This window comes from Silene latifolia, chromosome 7, assembly GCF_048544455.1.
Source record: "Silene latifolia isolate original U9 population chromosome 7, ASM4854445v1, whole genome shotgun sequence".
In the NCBI taxonomy this organism is placed as follows: domain Eukaryota; kingdom Viridiplantae; phylum Streptophyta; class Magnoliopsida; order Caryophyllales; family Caryophyllaceae; genus Silene; species Silene latifolia.
In genome coordinates, this window is record NC_133532.1 from 115,798,363 (window position 1) to 115,815,314 (window position 16,952).

General features: G+C 43.8%; 2 protein-coding genes across 2 annotated transcripts; both read left to right on the plus strand.

Moving 5' to 3' along the window:
- Positions 1-1,530: 1,530 nt before the first annotated feature.
- LOC141590572 (uncharacterized) lies at positions 1,531-3,078 on the plus strand. Its single transcript, XM_074411149.1, has one exon. It carries the CDS (start codon positions 1,531-1,533, stop codon positions 3,076-3,078), a length of 1,548 nt encoding a protein of 515 aa, XP_074267250.1.
- Positions 3,079-4,971: 1,893 nt separating this feature from the next.
- Positions 4,972-5,982, plus strand: LOC141590573 (uncharacterized). The gene has a single exon (XM_074411150.1). It carries the CDS (start codon positions 4,972-4,974, stop codon positions 5,980-5,982), a length of 1,011 nt encoding a protein of 336 aa, XP_074267251.1.
- The last annotated feature ends 10,970 nt before the right edge of the window (positions 5,983-16,952 follow it).

Genomic DNA, 16,952 nt, shown 5'->3' on the forward strand with positions numbered 1-16,952 from the left:
CAAATAATAATCCAAATAGTACCACTTGAGTTAATATATAGTCATACTTGTAAAAAAACAAAGCAAACTCATAGAACGTAAGTAGTCTCTATTAAACACTATGGCATGACGACAATTCAACTTATTTTGTCAACATTTTGGAGCAAGTTTATTCTGAAACGCAATTGCTAAATTCTACACACAATTTACTACTTTCTCCGTTTCAGTCATATGTTTACATTTTTTTAGTTCTCTCTCACAAAATAAAGGAAGTATAAACATATCACTGAGATAGAGGAAGTACATCCTACACATTTTGTCACCTTTTTTTCCAATACTACCCTTCTCTTTAAAAAATAAAAAAATTGCTCTCTCTCAAAACCTAGCAGCCAGCAATCGTCAGTCGCCACCTTTGGTGCCACCTAGACCAGCGGTGACCGGTGGATGCCTCGGAAGTTAGAGAGTTTGCGTGTCTCTTTTGTGCACCATCGTGGGCTCGTTCCCAAAATCACAACCGACAACCATATTGTAAACTTGAAACCCCACCATTAATAACACCAAATCATCACCGTCAACATCAAAATCGAGAACTAAGCGTACCAGATATGCAAAAAACGACGTCGTAGGTCACTGTTGGATAAAGTAAGTGTGATCGGAGGAGCGCCGACATTAGAGTTTTCGTCGGGCGCATCCGAGTGGTCGTCGGAGGTGCACTTGCGTGAGTCCGCATTAATGTGATCGGAGAAGCGCCGAGATTTAACCTATGTTAATTTTGACTTGCGTGTTTTAGGGAAGTACCGGTGGTGGTTGGGGAAAGGGAGTGGGTATTCTGCCGGTGTAGGTGGTGTTCGTCGCGGGGAGGGGCAAGGGGTGGACGGTGCAAGGAGGGTGGTTGAGTGATTGGGACTTGGGAGGGGACGAAGGGGATTGGGGTGTTCTCTCATTTTTTTCGGTTTTTGATTTTTTTTTTTTGGGGTGAGATATGAAAGGTGTATAATCGGAATAAGGGAGAAAATGTGCATAATTTGAGTAAAACTAGTTTTATGCCTGTGCAGAAAATGCACGGTTTTAAGATTATAATATACGAAATATGTTATATTAATTAATACAAATATAATTAGACGTAATACAGTTAATATACATACGATGTTCCATATTAGATAATTTCAAATTTCAATAGTTAGGTAAAAGCGTATCGGATAATAATCTTAGTGACATAGGATGATGATAATAATAATAATAATAATAATAATAATAATAATAATAATAATAATAATAATAATAATAATAATAATAATAATAATAATAATAATAATAATAATAATAATAATAATAATAATAATAATAATAATAATAATAATAATAATAATAATAATAATAATAATAATAATAATAATAATAATAATAATAATAATAATAATAATAATAATAATAATAATAATAATAATAATAATAATAATAATAATAAAAGCTTTTGATTCCCTTCAATGGGATTTCATTCAACAAGTGTTGCATGCTCTTAAATTCCCTGACATTTTTGTTAAGTGGATCATGGGGTGCATTACTAGTTCCTGGTTCTCCATCAAAATTAATGGTTCTGTTCATGGTTTTTTTGAAGGCAAGAGTGGACTTAGACAAGGGGATCCCTTGTCTCCCTACTTATTTGTTCTTAGTATGGAGATCCTTTCTCGATATCTGAGGAAGATATGTCTCCAGAAAAATGTTTCTTTTCACCCTAAGTGCACAAAGCTTGGTCTTACTCATCTAATTTTCGCTGATGATCTTATGATCTTTACAAGGGGTGATGTGCCATCTGTAAATGCAGTCTTAAATACTCTTAATGACTTCTCCAAATGGTCTGGCTTATCTGCTAATACTGACAAGACTGATATATATTTTGGAGGGGTGCCTGATGCTATTAAACACCAAATCCTCATGCATACTGGTTTTTCTGAGGGTACCTTCCCCTTCAGATATCTTGGCATCCCTTTACACAGCTCCAGAAACTCGTTTGATAATTATGGTGCACTGATCAACAAGATTCAGACACACTTGCATCATTGGACTACAAATTTCTTCTCTTATGCTGGCAGAGCTCAGCTATTGAATTCTGTTATTTTTGGCCTCACTAATTTCTGGTGTGCCACTGCTTTGCTACCTAAGAATGTAGTCAAGCTCATTAACAAGCTTTGTAAGAATTTTTTCTGGAATCAGGAAGATGGGCATAGGAAATTGGTCTTTAAAAGATGGTCTGATATCTGTTCTCCCTGGAATGAAGGAGGGGTGGACATAAAGGAGCTGCTCTCTTGGAACAAAGTTGTGCTAGCCAAATGGATCTGGACTCTTGATTCTCAACAGGAAGGGTTATGGTCTAGCTGGATTGCAGCTTTCTACTTCTCTACTGATACAATTTGGAGTATTCAATCTAAAGATCATCTCTCTGAGAGCTTAAAAAGCATCATAGCTGTTAGAGAGGAGATTCTGTATCACACTCACTCCCCTGTAGCAACAAGTACCCTCATCCACTCTTGGACTTCCAAGGGCAAGTTCAATATTGCAGCAGCTTATCACTGGTTTCGAAAACACGAGCCTATTCTTGACTGGGCACCTGCAATGCATCATCAATTTGTCATACCTAGCCATAGAGTCCTCACTACTTTGGCTCTACAGCATAAGCTTCCTACTCTTGATAATCTTGCGTGTAGGGGTCTGCACATGGTAAACTGGTGTGTTCTGTGCAAGGGCAGTCTAGAGACCCATGAACATATTTTCTCTACCTGCTCTTTTACTCAGAAAAGTTGGCAGGGTATCTACACTTGGCTTGGTCTGCAAGGAAGGTCTACTATTCCTACTGCTGAACTTATTTGGTGTGCTGCAAAGCAACACTCTCGACATTGGAAGAATGGTTGGATAAGGAGCAGCATTACAGCTACATGCTATCAGCTTTGGCATGAACGCAATGCTCGTATTTTTCAAGGGGTGGAGCATACTGTTGCTCAACTTCTTCATCTTATTCGTTTCAATGTTAGTGCTAGAATTTCTCATAGAGTCACTAGAGCAGTGTATGATCAGGCTATTCAACGATTGATCTTGTTTTAGGATTAGTCTAGCCTTTAGGGGATATTCTTTGCCTAGAATGCTTGTCTATCTTGTTCTTTCCCCTTGAGGATGAATAAAATGAACTATAACTTCTTGCAAAAAAAAAAATTAAAAAAAAAAAAAAAAAAAATAATAATAATAATAATAATAATAATAATAATAACTTTTCAGTAGTTATTGCATGAGACGGTCGCACACCGTAAGACAGTCCCATTGATAAATAGCTACAAATATTGACCGTCTTACTACCCCATCTTATTCTATAATTTGTGTTTTGATAAACCCGTCTTAATCTTAAGATCCAATAACAAAATATGAGCCCAAATCTAAACAAAATTAGATGAGCCAAAAACAACTCATCAAACTAACCCATTATTCCATTAAGACTCCAATATAATTCCAAGTCCCCAACCTCTTCTATTCTCCTAATACTAACTAACCCTATACTTCCGCCTCCTACATTAACTAATACCTCATCTAGTCATCTCCCTCATATCACTTCCTCATATCACTCCCTCCTGGTATTTTTGTATAAAAATTAAAAGCCATCACCTTTTATAAGTGATAACGCGGTACATTAATTTCATGCCTTTCAATCATTAGCCATTTTATAACGGTTAATTTTCATTTACATCTTTCAATTTAATATTCCCTCCTATTCTCAATAAATGTCCCATTTGGAGGAGGGCACAAATATTAAGGAATATTGATAAACAATGAAATGTTAAAGGTAGGGGTAAGATTATAGGAGAGAGAGTGTTATAATTAAGAGGGGTAATTTGATAATGAAGATGCTAATGATTCCCTCCTTTTTTACACAGCAACTCATTTCCCACCAAAACGAACCAAACTTGGCTGAAACTTTGTTTTTTCATTACACGGTTGCGATATACAGATGGTTTCGCTTACAAATAAAATGACAGTATAATTATTACACATTCTATTTTCTAATTAAATTACATAATAAAATTACATTACCTTGAAATAAAATTACAGCACACTTAAAATAAAATTACATTAACTCGGGAAAAAATTACAGCAGACTTAAAATAAAATTACATTAACTCGGGAAAAAATTACAGCTCTAACTTGAAAGATCGAAAGAGAAAATTGGACTTCAGATTAACTTCAACTTATCTTGATTGGCATGTCTTAGTTGTTCCATAAGCCAAGTAAACTCAAATTGTCAGTCCAAATGTAAATATCCAACTCACCAACATTGAAAATTGGCACCAAAATTGAAATATGGAGCCAAAATACAAAGAGGGAAATAGTTGCGCCAAAACCAAAAATTCAAAAGAGTGCAAAGTTCTTTTGTCTATAAATAGCAGGTGTGAAACAAAAAATCCATTTACTAACTTCAGTCCAAAAAACATCTTTCAAACATAGAGCTGTCAAACAAAAAATTCACCAACATTCAATGAAGAATCTGACCAACTTAGAAAGATCAAAAATAAATGAAACACTATTGAATAACAGCATAAATGGAAAACCAAGACATGGTATTATCAATGAAGTGGCAGCAAGGTTTTCAGTCGACAGGAAAACAATAACAAGGTTATGGATGGAAGCACAAAAACAGAGAGCTTCATCCTTACCAGTCAATGTGAGCAGCAAAAAGGTGGTAAGAGCAATTTTAGATGAGGAGAAGCTCAAATCAATTGACCTACTGGATAGGTCAACACAACACTCATTGGCCACGCACTTAGGTGTAAGCCAATCAACCGTTTCAAGATGAGTGATGTCAAAACAAACCAGGTCACACACAAATGCACTCAAACCAGGTTTGAATGATAAAAACAAACTTGCTAGATTAATTTTCAGTCTACAACATTTAGTATATCATGAACACACTAAAAGAATTATTTCAAAGATCAAAGCAATATTATTCACATGGATGAGAAATGGTTTTCTAAAACTAAACCTACTACAAGGTTTTATTTGGCTAAAGGTGAAACAGGCCCACATAGATGTGTACAATCAAAGAGTTTCATAGAAAAGGTGATGTTCATGTGTGCAGTAGGTAGACCATTATATGGGTCAAATGGTGAATTAATTTTTTATGGCAAAATAGGAATATGGCCATTTGTTATTGAAATACCAGCACAACGAAACTCAAAAAATAGAGTAGCAGGAACAATGGAAACCAAGTGTATTGAGTCTATAAACAAGCAAGTAACAAAAGACATGATAATAAATCGTGTGTTGCCAGCTATAAAGGCTAAATGGCCTTCTAATGTTAGTAAACGCATAATCATTCAACAAGATAATGCCCGTCCCCATTTGAGCAATGATGATCTTGATTTTAAAAGGGCAGCAACATCAGATGGATGGGAGATTGAATTGGCCTATCAAACACCCAATTCACCAGATTTGAATGTCTTGGATTTGGGGTTTTTAGGTCAATACAATCTCTCCAACAAAAAAAAGGCAATCAAATTGGATGAGCTAATCAACAACACAATCAAGGCATATGAAGAACAAGATGCACTAAAGCTCAAGTACGTCTGGATAACATTGCAAGCATGTATGGTAGAAGTAATGAAAAAAAAAGGTGGCATAGACTACCCAATTCCACATATGCATAAGACAAAACTAGCAGCACAAGGTTTATTGCCTGAATATCTTGATGCTAACATCGATTTAGTGAAAGAATGCATACAATATGTACAGAATGTTGGTGATCCAAGCACTATAAGTGAATTAGTTAATTCACTAAATAGTTTGACAGAGAATGCTGAAAATCAAGCAAGTACCAGTGGCACCATTAATGAACCAACAGGGAACATTGAACCCGTTGGCACCATTACTGAAGCAGGTGAAGGTAGTAATGACCCAACATTGGAAAATCCCCCTGTTGGTAGCATTAGTAGTTGGTTCGTAGATTTATGTGCAGGGGAATGAACAAGCAGAATTTAACATCATCAATAAGCACCATTTTGGACTTGTTCCGGGTGTAATTCCAGAGCAGTTATTTGTTACCACCCGTGCTTGTAGAATGACGTCTTAGATTGAATCCTCCTTTCGGTCTCCTGAAACAGTGAACAAACTGAGGGCTCGGCTTTGGACCGAGCGAACTCACTCCGACGCTCAAGTCAGTAAACTTAGAGAGATAAGTTGTTACTTGGTGAAGTATATATTGTAGAGAGAGAAGGAAGATATTACCAGATTATGAGGTATTTTAGGTTAAATTGTGGATCCTTTCCTCAATGAGAGTTGAGGAGTATTTATAGACTTTCACCTTTTGTCACGTAGTGGCCAAGTGGCTAGCAGGTGGAAAGACTGATCTACCCTCGGCCGAGGGACACATGGCAGGCCGGCGGGCCCTGTTGACTCGCCGCCGAGGGGTCTTGGATATGAGTTCGCGGACCTGTGCTCTGGCTGGCTAGTTGCCCCGGCCGGGACCCAGGTGACAGGCCGACAGGCTGCGTCGGTTAGGCTGTCTAGGTCGTTGACTTGCTTGTGGATATCTTTGACCTTGCTCAATATGTTGACTGGTCGGCCGGGTGCGAGAATATGCCCCATCAATTTGCCCCCAGCGTAGTCTATGCCGTGGTATGGGCTCCGATGTATGTTGAGCGTATATTCTGCGCAAGTAAAAAATTTTCTTTCTCGGCCTCTTCTACCTCGGCTTGGTTCTGCTTAGGCCGTACCATATCCCCCCTCCACATGGATGTGTAAAGGGCATCCGATGTGGAAAAGAGAGTGACGTTGGCCGAGACCAGGGTTGAGAGTGCCGGTTGTTTTTGATTGCCCCGGCCGTGCTACCTAGCTTGGTTGATCATGTGGCCGGGGGGAACGGATACTTAGGAATTTGTTGAGGAAGATGAATAGGCAGAGAGATATGAAGGGGCGTGTTGAAGACGCTTGGTCACTGTTGCATTGATTGACGTTCAATTGTTGCAACGATTGACATTCCGTGGTTGCATGTCCGACACGTGTCCGTTCATTTGATTGGTCGACGTTTCATGGGTCATGGTGCCCCGATTGGTCCTTCTTCATGGGCTTTCCCTATAAATAGGGCAGTTAGTCCCTGAAATTGGCCACCAATTTCATTTTCTCTAAAATTTTCTTCTCTCTAAACTTTCAAGGACTTCTCTCTCTTCTAATCTTCAGAGTCGTTACTTCGGCTAATGCTTTTCTTCAAGGTAAACAAACAAATTTTTCTCTTTTTAACTTGTAAGTTTTGTTGTAAACATGTCTTCTGCTGATGTCGGACCTAGTAAACCTGCGCCGGGGGGTTCCCCGTCGCGTCTTGATGAGGAGGATATACTAGACGCCGTCCCGATAAGGTCTGGGGGCCCTAGGTCTCCTTCTCCCGAAGTCGATCCAAAAGTTTTGGAGGATTGGGAGGATGATGATGATGTTGATGATGACGGTGATGATAACGGTGATGATGCTGAAAGGGCTCATCCTAATGAGGGGAGGCAGTACGTCATGGATCACGGCGAGGCCTGTAAGGTCCGCCTTGACCGTGTCTGGACCCATAAGTTCGCCAGTTGTTCCGGCGAGACATTTTTCGAGGGCCATTTCTACTTTGGCAGGGGATAAAAAATTGTTATCCCCGAGGAGGGTCGAGCCATCTGTTGCCCTCCACGGGTTGCACCGGCGTATACATCCGCACTGGAGTACGGGCTCCGGTTTCCGCTGAATGATTACGTTATGGCCATCATTAGAGCCATGAACGTCGCCGTGGCCCAACTGCACCCGTTGGCTATTAGGACCATAGTCGGCTTTGTCTGGCTCTGTCTCTTCAAGGGGGAAATCCCAACGGTTAATTTATTCCGTCGGCTACACCACCTTCGGCCGTCGTTTGCTGGTCGAGTCGGATGGTACAGCGTGCAAATGGAGCCGGGTTACGTCTCCGTTGATAAGCTTTCTTCCTGCAAAGACTGGAAAGATCGGTGGGTGTACGTTGAGGTGCCGGATGACTATCCGCGCCCGGTCCTTCCAAAGACCAAGTTAATTTGCGGTGCGAGACTAAGGCGGAGCATGACAAATGGGTCACCCGGAAAAAGCTTAAGATGGACGCCAGCAAGGTCCCTCTTACGGCGAATGAGAAGCTGGCGATGAGGCTTTTTGAGGCGGACAAGAGTGGGGTGCCGAAAAGATGGATTCCCCCAACGCAGATCATTCTTCAGGATGAGCTGCTCTGCCATGTCGGCCTCATACCGGCCCTAGCACGGGGTGAGTGGGGTCGGTGTGAGGCCCATCTCTGCTCTCAATGTTTCTGTTTTTGAATTTTGGTTCATTTCTTCTACTTAACTCTTGCTTTGTTTCCTTTGCAGACCACTTTGGACCGGACCTGTCTGAGGATATCCTCCGGAGAATGGGGCTGCACAAGGATAAGACCGTTGCTGATTTGCATCCTAAGGCTCTAGCTCGTGATCGCAGAACGTCGCCGAATGATCTCATGGATCAGCAGCTGAAAGGCTTGAATGTGGAGGCGGCCCAGGCGAAGGTTGCTAGTAACATGCCGCGCCGAACACGGAAAACAAAGCCTTCGGCGGCGACGGCGTCGACATCCGTTCCACCTCCCATCCCTTCAGTCCAGAAGGAAACGGTGGTGATCGTTGACATTACCAATGGGGAGGACTCCGAGGCGGAGGGATCTCCCCTTGTCCGTAAGAGGAAAGAGCCTGCCCCTGTCGCAAACGCTTCCGCTGCTATTGCTGCTACTGCTGCCGGCAAGGAAATGCGTCCTCCGCCCAAGAAGGCCAAGCATGGTACAGATCTATCCTGTGGCTCAGACTTAGCCGGTTCATTAGGCGTTCCTGATGACAGGCTCTCCGATATGTCCATGTATATTGACACGGATGCTTTAATTGAATTTTTTGTAGATCAACCGCTGCCGTCTACCGGTCACACTATTGAACGGCGCCCCGAGGAGAAAACTGCGCTGGCAAGTGGTCAAGACGCCACCGTTGTCACTTCCTTCCCGAAGCCTACCCCCCTCCAGATCAAGTCGGAGGGCCTAAGTTTGATCAGGTTGCTGGCGAAGTGGGCTGATACGGCCGGTGCTCTTATTGTGGAGCAAGAGAAGACCATGGCTGAAACTGCCCCACAGCTCGAGCGGCTAAGGCTTGAACTCGACGCAGCGAACAAGGAGGCTAAGAGAGCCAAGGCCGAGGTCAAGAGGCGATCTGTCCGAGAGAAGACTCGGGGAGGACGCGAAAAGGAGGTCCTTCCGAGAGAGCCAAGGCCGAGGCTGCGGCATTTGAAGCCGCTAAGGCTGCTTGGAGGGGCGTGACCTTGTTCAGAAGCATGCCGACCTTTACCGTACGCAGAGGGACGAATGGAGGGGCATGTTTCAGGCCCAGGGGAAGGTGGTTCGGAACAAGGATGCTATCATCACCCAAAGGGAGGAGGACATTGAGACGCTCCAAACCGTTATCCTCCCTAACATGTGCGCCCAATACCGGGACCTGGCCGAAGAAGCTGCCAGGGAAGCGATTGGGGAGCTCTTCTCCCTTGATGGCTCCTTTCCGTGGGGCAAATTTGACGAGTTGTTTGATGACAAGCTCGAAGCTAAAGAGAAAGCCGCGGAGGAGAAAGCCAAGGAGGAGGTAAGGGTGAAGAAGGATGAGGAGGTGGCCGCGGAGAAGGCAGCTCTTGCTGAGAAGACTAGGGCGCCAAGGAGGAAGCCGAGAGGATGAAGGAGGCCGAGGCCGCCGAGGCCGAGACGCCAAGAAAGCCGAGGCCGAGGGCCAAGCCGAGGCCGCCAAGACAGACTCGGGTCGTCCATCAAAGATGATCTTCTTGACGCTGCGATGGCAAGCAAAGCAACGAGCATAGGGAGACGGGCGGTCGTCACCAGGCTCACCCGGCGTCTCGGATAGCTTCAACTGTTCGGGGGCCAATTATTAAGCCTTTCCTCCCTGCCATCTTTTGGCGCTTCAACTGACATGTCTGTAACCTTTTGCTTTTCTTTTCCTTGCCTTTTGTACAACCTTGGTAGGTAGTGTTTTGGCTTATCCTTATGGGGACGGCCGTCGTCTGCATTCTCCTCACTTGTAACCTGTTATCATTTTTAATAAGAGTTTGCTTGTTTTGCCTCTGGCTTGGCCGAGGTCTTTTCTTGTCTTCTTGCGTTATTAATTGAGCGCTTTTTTTTATTTTTACCTTCGGCTTGGCCGAGGCAGCTAGAATGCGCATCTCAACTGCGTTTAACGTCTTTTTCTTGAACATGTTAGCATGTTGGTCGCTTCCTCTTTCACTCTCGGTCTAGCCGAGGCGTCGGAATTGCGCTTCCCAACCGCCGTTGTGAACATGTTGGCGTATCGACCGTTGTCTCCTCTGCCAGGCCTTCGGTTTGGCCGAGGCGACTAGAGGTTACGGCGCGATAGCGTCTGTTAGCGTATCGACCGTTGTGTCCCCTTCCAGGCCTTCGGTGGGCCGAGGCGACTAGGGGTTACGGCGCGATAGCGTCTGTATCTGCAAGCTTGGGTAGTGGATGAGTGCCGTGGCGTCTACTTCCTGGTAGTGACTGCCGTGGCGTCTACTTCTTGGTAATGACTATGGGGGGAAAATGAACACTGATGGAAAACTTGGACGATTCTTCATTAGACATAAACATGCGTCGGGGTGCCCACAGTTGTCTTAGGCGCCTCCGCCGCTATACAAAGTTTTTCGAGATTGTCAGTGTCCTAATGGCTCATCAAAGGCGCACCCTCCATGTCTGTCAGTCGGTGTGTACCCAGCTTTATTTCTTCAACCACTTTGTAGGGACCTTGCCAGTTAGCCGTCCGTTGCATCCATGAGGTCGCCCTCCTGTTGTAAGGATGGGCTTTTGCCTTTCTCTGACTTCTTTGCCACTTTGAGGGATTGCATGTTGCATCCTCTGGCAGATATCTGGACGTTGACCACCTCGTCCTTCTCGTCCTTGGAGACGAGCTTATGCGCTTCCCCCCGGTCCGAGACATACATCAGTGTTAGGGCCCGGATGGACATCACTGCGTCGGCCTCGCTTAGAGTGACTCGGCCTATGAGAACGTTGTAAGCGGATGAGCCGTCAATGACCACGAACTCAGCTAGGACATTCTTAGCCGCATCCCCCTCGCCGAACATCATCTTTGGCGGTCCCGATCGACCCTTGGGGTACAGGCGGCCCGGAAAAAGCGTACAACGGGTTGGTACGGGGCTCAAGTCTTCAACCTTCAGACCGAGGTTGAGAAAGCACTCCCTGAACATGATGTTCGTGTAGGCGCCTGTGTCAATCAGGCACCTCTTGACCAGGTGGTTGGATATGTCCAAGTGGACTACAAGTGGGTCGCTGTGAGGGGCGATGACTCCCTCGTAGTCCTTCTTCCCAATAGTCATGTCGGGGATGTTGGAAGCGGGGACCGCTGTTTTGGGCACAAAGTTGATGGCCTGATACAGCTCGTTCAGGTGCCGTTTATGCCCATGAGCGGACCCGCCGTTCTCGTTGCCCCCGATGACAACATGGATCACACCTATCCGTTCAAAGACGGATTTCTTATTTGAACCGCCGACATCAGTCTTTTGGCCTTTGGCCACATACTTGCCGAGGCTCCCCTTCCGGATCAGCTCTTCAATGGCATTCTTCAGATGCCGGCAGTTGTCAGTAAGGTGACCGGTGTGGCCGTGGTACTCACGATCGGCTCGTGTCACCGTCTCCCTTCGGCTTGGGGGCCTTTCCCTTCCGGCCCTCGTTCTTGCTCGGGCGAAGACCTCGGCGGCAGATACGACCCGGGGGTGTGATCACTGCACCGCTTTTGGTAGTACGTTCCCGAACTCCCCGGTGCCCGCCGAGCTCATTTCTGGCGGACTGTCGGGACCGTGACCTATTATTGTCACGGCGTCTTTCATCCGGTTGTCCTCCGGTGGTTCTTCTTCTCTCGAGTGCCCGGCCTCGCTGTGGCCTACCCAGGTCTTGTGATAGTCTTCCACCTTGATGGCCTGGTCGGCCATTTTCCTAGCGGCGTCTAGGCCCAGGCCTCCGTACTTGATGAGCTCGTTTTTTAAGTCTCCCCTTAGGAGGCCTTTCATCAGCGCGAAGGCCGCCGATTCGGGGTTCGACTCTCGAATCTGCGAACCTTGGCGTCGAACCTCTTCACATAGCTTCGTAGAGACTCGCTCCCCTCCTGTCTGATAGTCAGGAGATCCGATGTCTCCACGGCCCTCCTCTTATTGCAAGAGTACTGGGCTAAAAAGGCGTCCCTTAGGTCGGCGTAACAGTATACCGAGCCGTCGGACTGCCCCTTGTACCAACTCTGAGCCATCCCATGCAAGGTCGTTGGGAAGACTCGGCACCAGACTTCATCGGGTTGTTCCCACACCGACATGTACGACTCAAAGGCCTCGGCATGGTCGGTGGGGTCGCTATCCCCTTTATATGTGAACGCCGGCAACTTTAGCTTGGTTGGCACGGCGGTTTCAAGGACGTAGGCACTGAGGGGTGTCTGACCACGTGTCGAACGACACGCGGCGATCGGCTCCTCGCATTCCTAGTCCGGCTCCTCTCCCCGTGGCGGGAAGGGCTTCTTCTCCGACTCTGGTGAGTCGGGCTTCTTCTCTGACTCTGTTGAGTCGGACTCCTTCTCCGACTCTAGCGAGTCGGACTTCTTCTCCGACTCTGGCGAGTCGGACTTCTTTCACTCCTCTGGGGCATGCCTCGTCGGTGCTGCGGCGACGCCGTCGTCCCGCGAGTGCGGGAAGGACTCAGGTCTACCACTAGCACTCTGGGCGCCCCGTCTCGACAGGCCAGCTTCTTCCAGTGCTCCATTCAAGTCTCTTGGAGTCACATTCTCGGCCCCTGGTCTCTGGGACGGGTTCCGCCGCTCTTGTCGGTGTGACGGTGTGAGAGCGTACTACCAATTATGTCCAGGAGTAGCTTCAATTTTGCTGCATCAACCACATGTCCCATGATGGTGACCTGGTTGGCGGGCAGCGGCGTATCTGGTATTATTGGCATCCCATACTCCGGTTGAATTACCCGGCCGGTGGAGGGCTGCGCAACTCCAGAATTGTGGACGTTATCATCTTGGTAGGAATCGGTTTCGTCAGTCACGAATACCTCTTGTTGTTTCGACATCTTAGCTTTTTGGGTGGGTTTTTGTTTTGTGTTTTTTTTTTTTTGGGAATGAATGTGACTAGCTTCTAGTATCTTTCCCCACAGACGGCGCCAATTGTTCCGGGTGTAATTCCAGAGCAGTTATTTGTTACCACTCGTGCTTGTAGAATGACGTCTTAGATTGAATCCTCCTTTCGGTCTCCTGAAACAGTGAACAAACTGAGGGCTCGGCTTTGGACCGAGCGAACTCACTCCGACGCTCAAGTCAGTAAACTTAGAGAGATAAGTTGTTACTTGGCGAAGTATATATTGTAGAGAGAGAAGGAAGATATTACCAGATTATGAGGTGTTTTAGGTTAAATTGTGGATCCTTTCCTCAATGAGAGTTGAGGAGTATTTATAGACTTTCACCTTTTGTCACGTAGTGGCCAAGTGGCCAAGTGGCTAGCAGGTGGAAAGACTGATCTACCCTCGGCCGAGGGACACATGGCAGGCCGGCGGGCCCTGTTGACTCGCCGCCGAGGGGTCTTGGATATGAGTTCGCGGACCTGTGCTCCGGCTGGCTAGTTGCCCCGGCCGGGACCCAGGTGACAGGGCCGACAGGCTGCGTCGGTTAGGCTGTCTAGGTCGTTGACTTGCTTGTGGATATCTTTGACCTTGCTCAATATGTTGACCTGGTCAGCGGGTGCAGAATATGCCCCATCAGGACTGTTAGAAGTTATCAAAGACTGGATATGTTATCAAAGTCAATTTTTTGCGTAGATCAAGCAAGAAGCAAGCAAATCAAACAATCAAGAAGGTCACACTGAAGAAGATGTTGTGACTGTATTCAGTTTTAATGTAGAACTTTGCAACTCTTTTGTAATATTCAGTCATTGACACTAATATGGATATTAACTTCAGAAATGATCAAATGAGTACAATAAGCTTTTGTAAACAAAACTCTTCAATTTTGATGTACATACACAACCTCATCACTACAAAAGGTGGTGGCATTGTATATGAACATCAAAATTGATAACCAACCAACTATCCTCAACATTAGATCACTGGGTAGATAAAATAAGATGAAACGGAGTATATACGGCCGAAAAAGGTATCATCACTAGTCCATTCAAAAAAAAAATAACAGTTTAAAAATTAAATACAGGGAATAAGAAATCAACCTCCTAACGGTTCGTCTTCCTGTGTAAGATCAAAACCAGGCCAATAATTAGAAAGCTCCTTTATAAACCAACCAGTAATAACTACATTTTTTCGTACAACCTCCGGATCTAATTCAAGGTCTGAATTAGAAGGATCATCAATTTTACATGCAACATCAAATGATTGCTCCTTCGCCTTCTCCTCATACTCATATTCCAATAAAACCCCAAACTGAGGCGAGATTCTACATAGTTCTTCAATAAACCGCATTTTATTCTTTAGATATTCATGCTTTTCCAACCACTGCTCAATCCCTTCATCCACGATTGTTACAGGCACGATTGAGCGACATGCAGCAACATCGGACGATCTTTCATCAACTTCTTCATCTTCCATCTCCATCTCACCCTCATTTAGATAGAAATCTTCATAGATCTTCTCCATACGACGAAGATCAAAATGACCAGAAAAAGGTTTAGATTTTTCCATTTTTTTTGAAATTAATCAAAGGCGAAGACAAAATTTTGTGAATCAGATCATTTTTTTGATGAAGATTAAAAGAAGACATGCAAATTTGATGAAGAAATTAAAACAGTTCACGTATTTGATGAAGAATCAGATCATTTTGATGAAGAAATTAAAACCGTTCACATATTTGATGAAGAATCAGATCGTTTTTTTATGAAGATTAAAAAGGAGATGCAATTTCGATGAAGAATCGGATCCGTTCACATATTTGATGAAGAATATGAGAGGATTTGAGAGACGGATGAGAGAGAAGGAGAGGATTTGTGAGGCGGATGTGATAGAATTAGGGTTTTAGGGGGAAGGGGAAGCTATATAAGGCGGGAGGTATTAGGGATTGGGCTGGGTTAATTAGGGAATGGGATGATTAGTGGGCTGGGTTAGTTTAATAATAGGTTGGGTTAGGGATGGTATGGGTTGTAAATAAACAAAATAGCAAAGGGTAGAAACGTCATTATTCATGTCCAAAAAAGGCAAATGGGACAGTTATGTGAATAGACGGAAATGACAAATGGGACAGTTATTGAGAATAGGAGGGAGTATAAAGTTTTGCATACCTTTTTTTAGAATATACCCTTCTTATTTTTCATCTGAATTATTTTTAGTTATTTTATTATATATCCATCTCCTTATTTGCTAACAAAATTATTTTTGTCTTTCTCCTCTTTAATTTTGTAGGTCATTTTCTTTTACACAAAATCTCATTGAAGACGGCGATATTTGTTTCTTTTATTAGCATTCAAGACATCCCTAATTTTTTTCCTCAAATATTCTTGTTAATCGTAGCGAGTTTGTTTAAACAACTTTTCATTCTTTTTTAATTATTAATTTTTTAAAAAATGTTTTAAACTAAGTATTATTTTAGTTATTTGTCAGAATTAATTTCCAAAAAATTTGCTCGTTTATAATTATTTTGGGTCTTATTATTTGATGTCGTCTTCTATTTTTTTTAGAATATATTTGTTGCGATTTTTATGTATCTACAATTTTTCCCTTTTTTCCCAATAGTTTCAATATTTGTAGTCTTTTTCTTATTTTTTTGTAATTTATTATTTTTAATATTTTGAATTATTTTGTATTGTATTGATTACTGTAAGCTTTCATAGTTGATTATGTAAATTTACACATAATTTTACTACAAATGTGTAAAATAGTTTTTTTATTTTTTTGACGAGGAAAACTATGTACAGCCGTTATCTTTGGTGTGCACTGGACAAATTTTCAAGTATACATGATAGCCTTCAAACAATGTATGTTAGGTAAGCCACCCGAGAGTGACATGCTCGAAATCTAGAAGACATAGCGTCAGGCCATAAATAGTCCACAAAATTTGTTCTAGGGGAGATTTAAACCTAAGAGTTTGAGATCCTTAAAAATTTTACCCAGATTTTAATAACTAGACTCCACCCTTGCAAGCGAATAAAATCGTTTTACATTGGAATTTTTGTATATAGTGATCCTACTCTCTTCTGTCTCATTCATTTAATTACCTATTTCATTTTAGAGTATCTCATTCATTTGTTTACCTTTCTATATTAGAAGATTTTGATAGTTTATTTGATCACACACATTCATTATGGTCAACTTGGCATCACTAACAACTAGAGGTGTACAACATAGCGAACCAGCCCGGCCCGATCCGACCCAGCACTACTTTGTGGTCCGGCATTTAGTAGCCCAACCAGCACTAAGCCCAGCCCGGCACGACTCATATATCCCCTTGGGCCGGGCTAGTGCCGCAACTTCCTTGCCCCAGCCCGATCAAAGCACTAATAAAAAAATATTATGAAGGTCCGGCCTGACACTGGTCTGCTACTAAGTGGGTCGGGCTAGTGCTAGACTAAACCAGCTCAGCACTGGCCTGGCCCAGCCCAATCACATGTTAGTGTCATGCTCGGGTTGCTTGACCGATAGCCTGGCCCGGCCCAGCCCACTGAGCACCTTTACTAACAACTATTAGAAATGATTTTAGCGTTCGGTACGGGAAAGGGAAAGAGAATGGAAAAAAGAAAGGGAAATGAGGGGAAAGGTATGGGTTACCCTTAGATTATATTAGTTGTTTGGAAACAAGAAAGGGAAATTCAGTTCCATCGTATCCACCACACGCACCACCACCAACACCACAGACCACCTTATCCTACGCCACCACCACCACCAGGCAATTCACCGT

What these genes read in the sequence shown, in the direction of transcription:
- LOC141590572 (XM_074411149.1), top strand. Translation starts at nt 1,531, where the DNA reads ATGGGGTGCATTACTAGTTCCTGGTTCTCCATCAAAATTAATGGTTCT.
- LOC141590573 (XM_074411150.1), top strand. Translation starts at nt 4,972, where the DNA reads ATGGATGAGAAATGGTTTTCTAAAACTAAACCTACTACAAGGTTTTAT.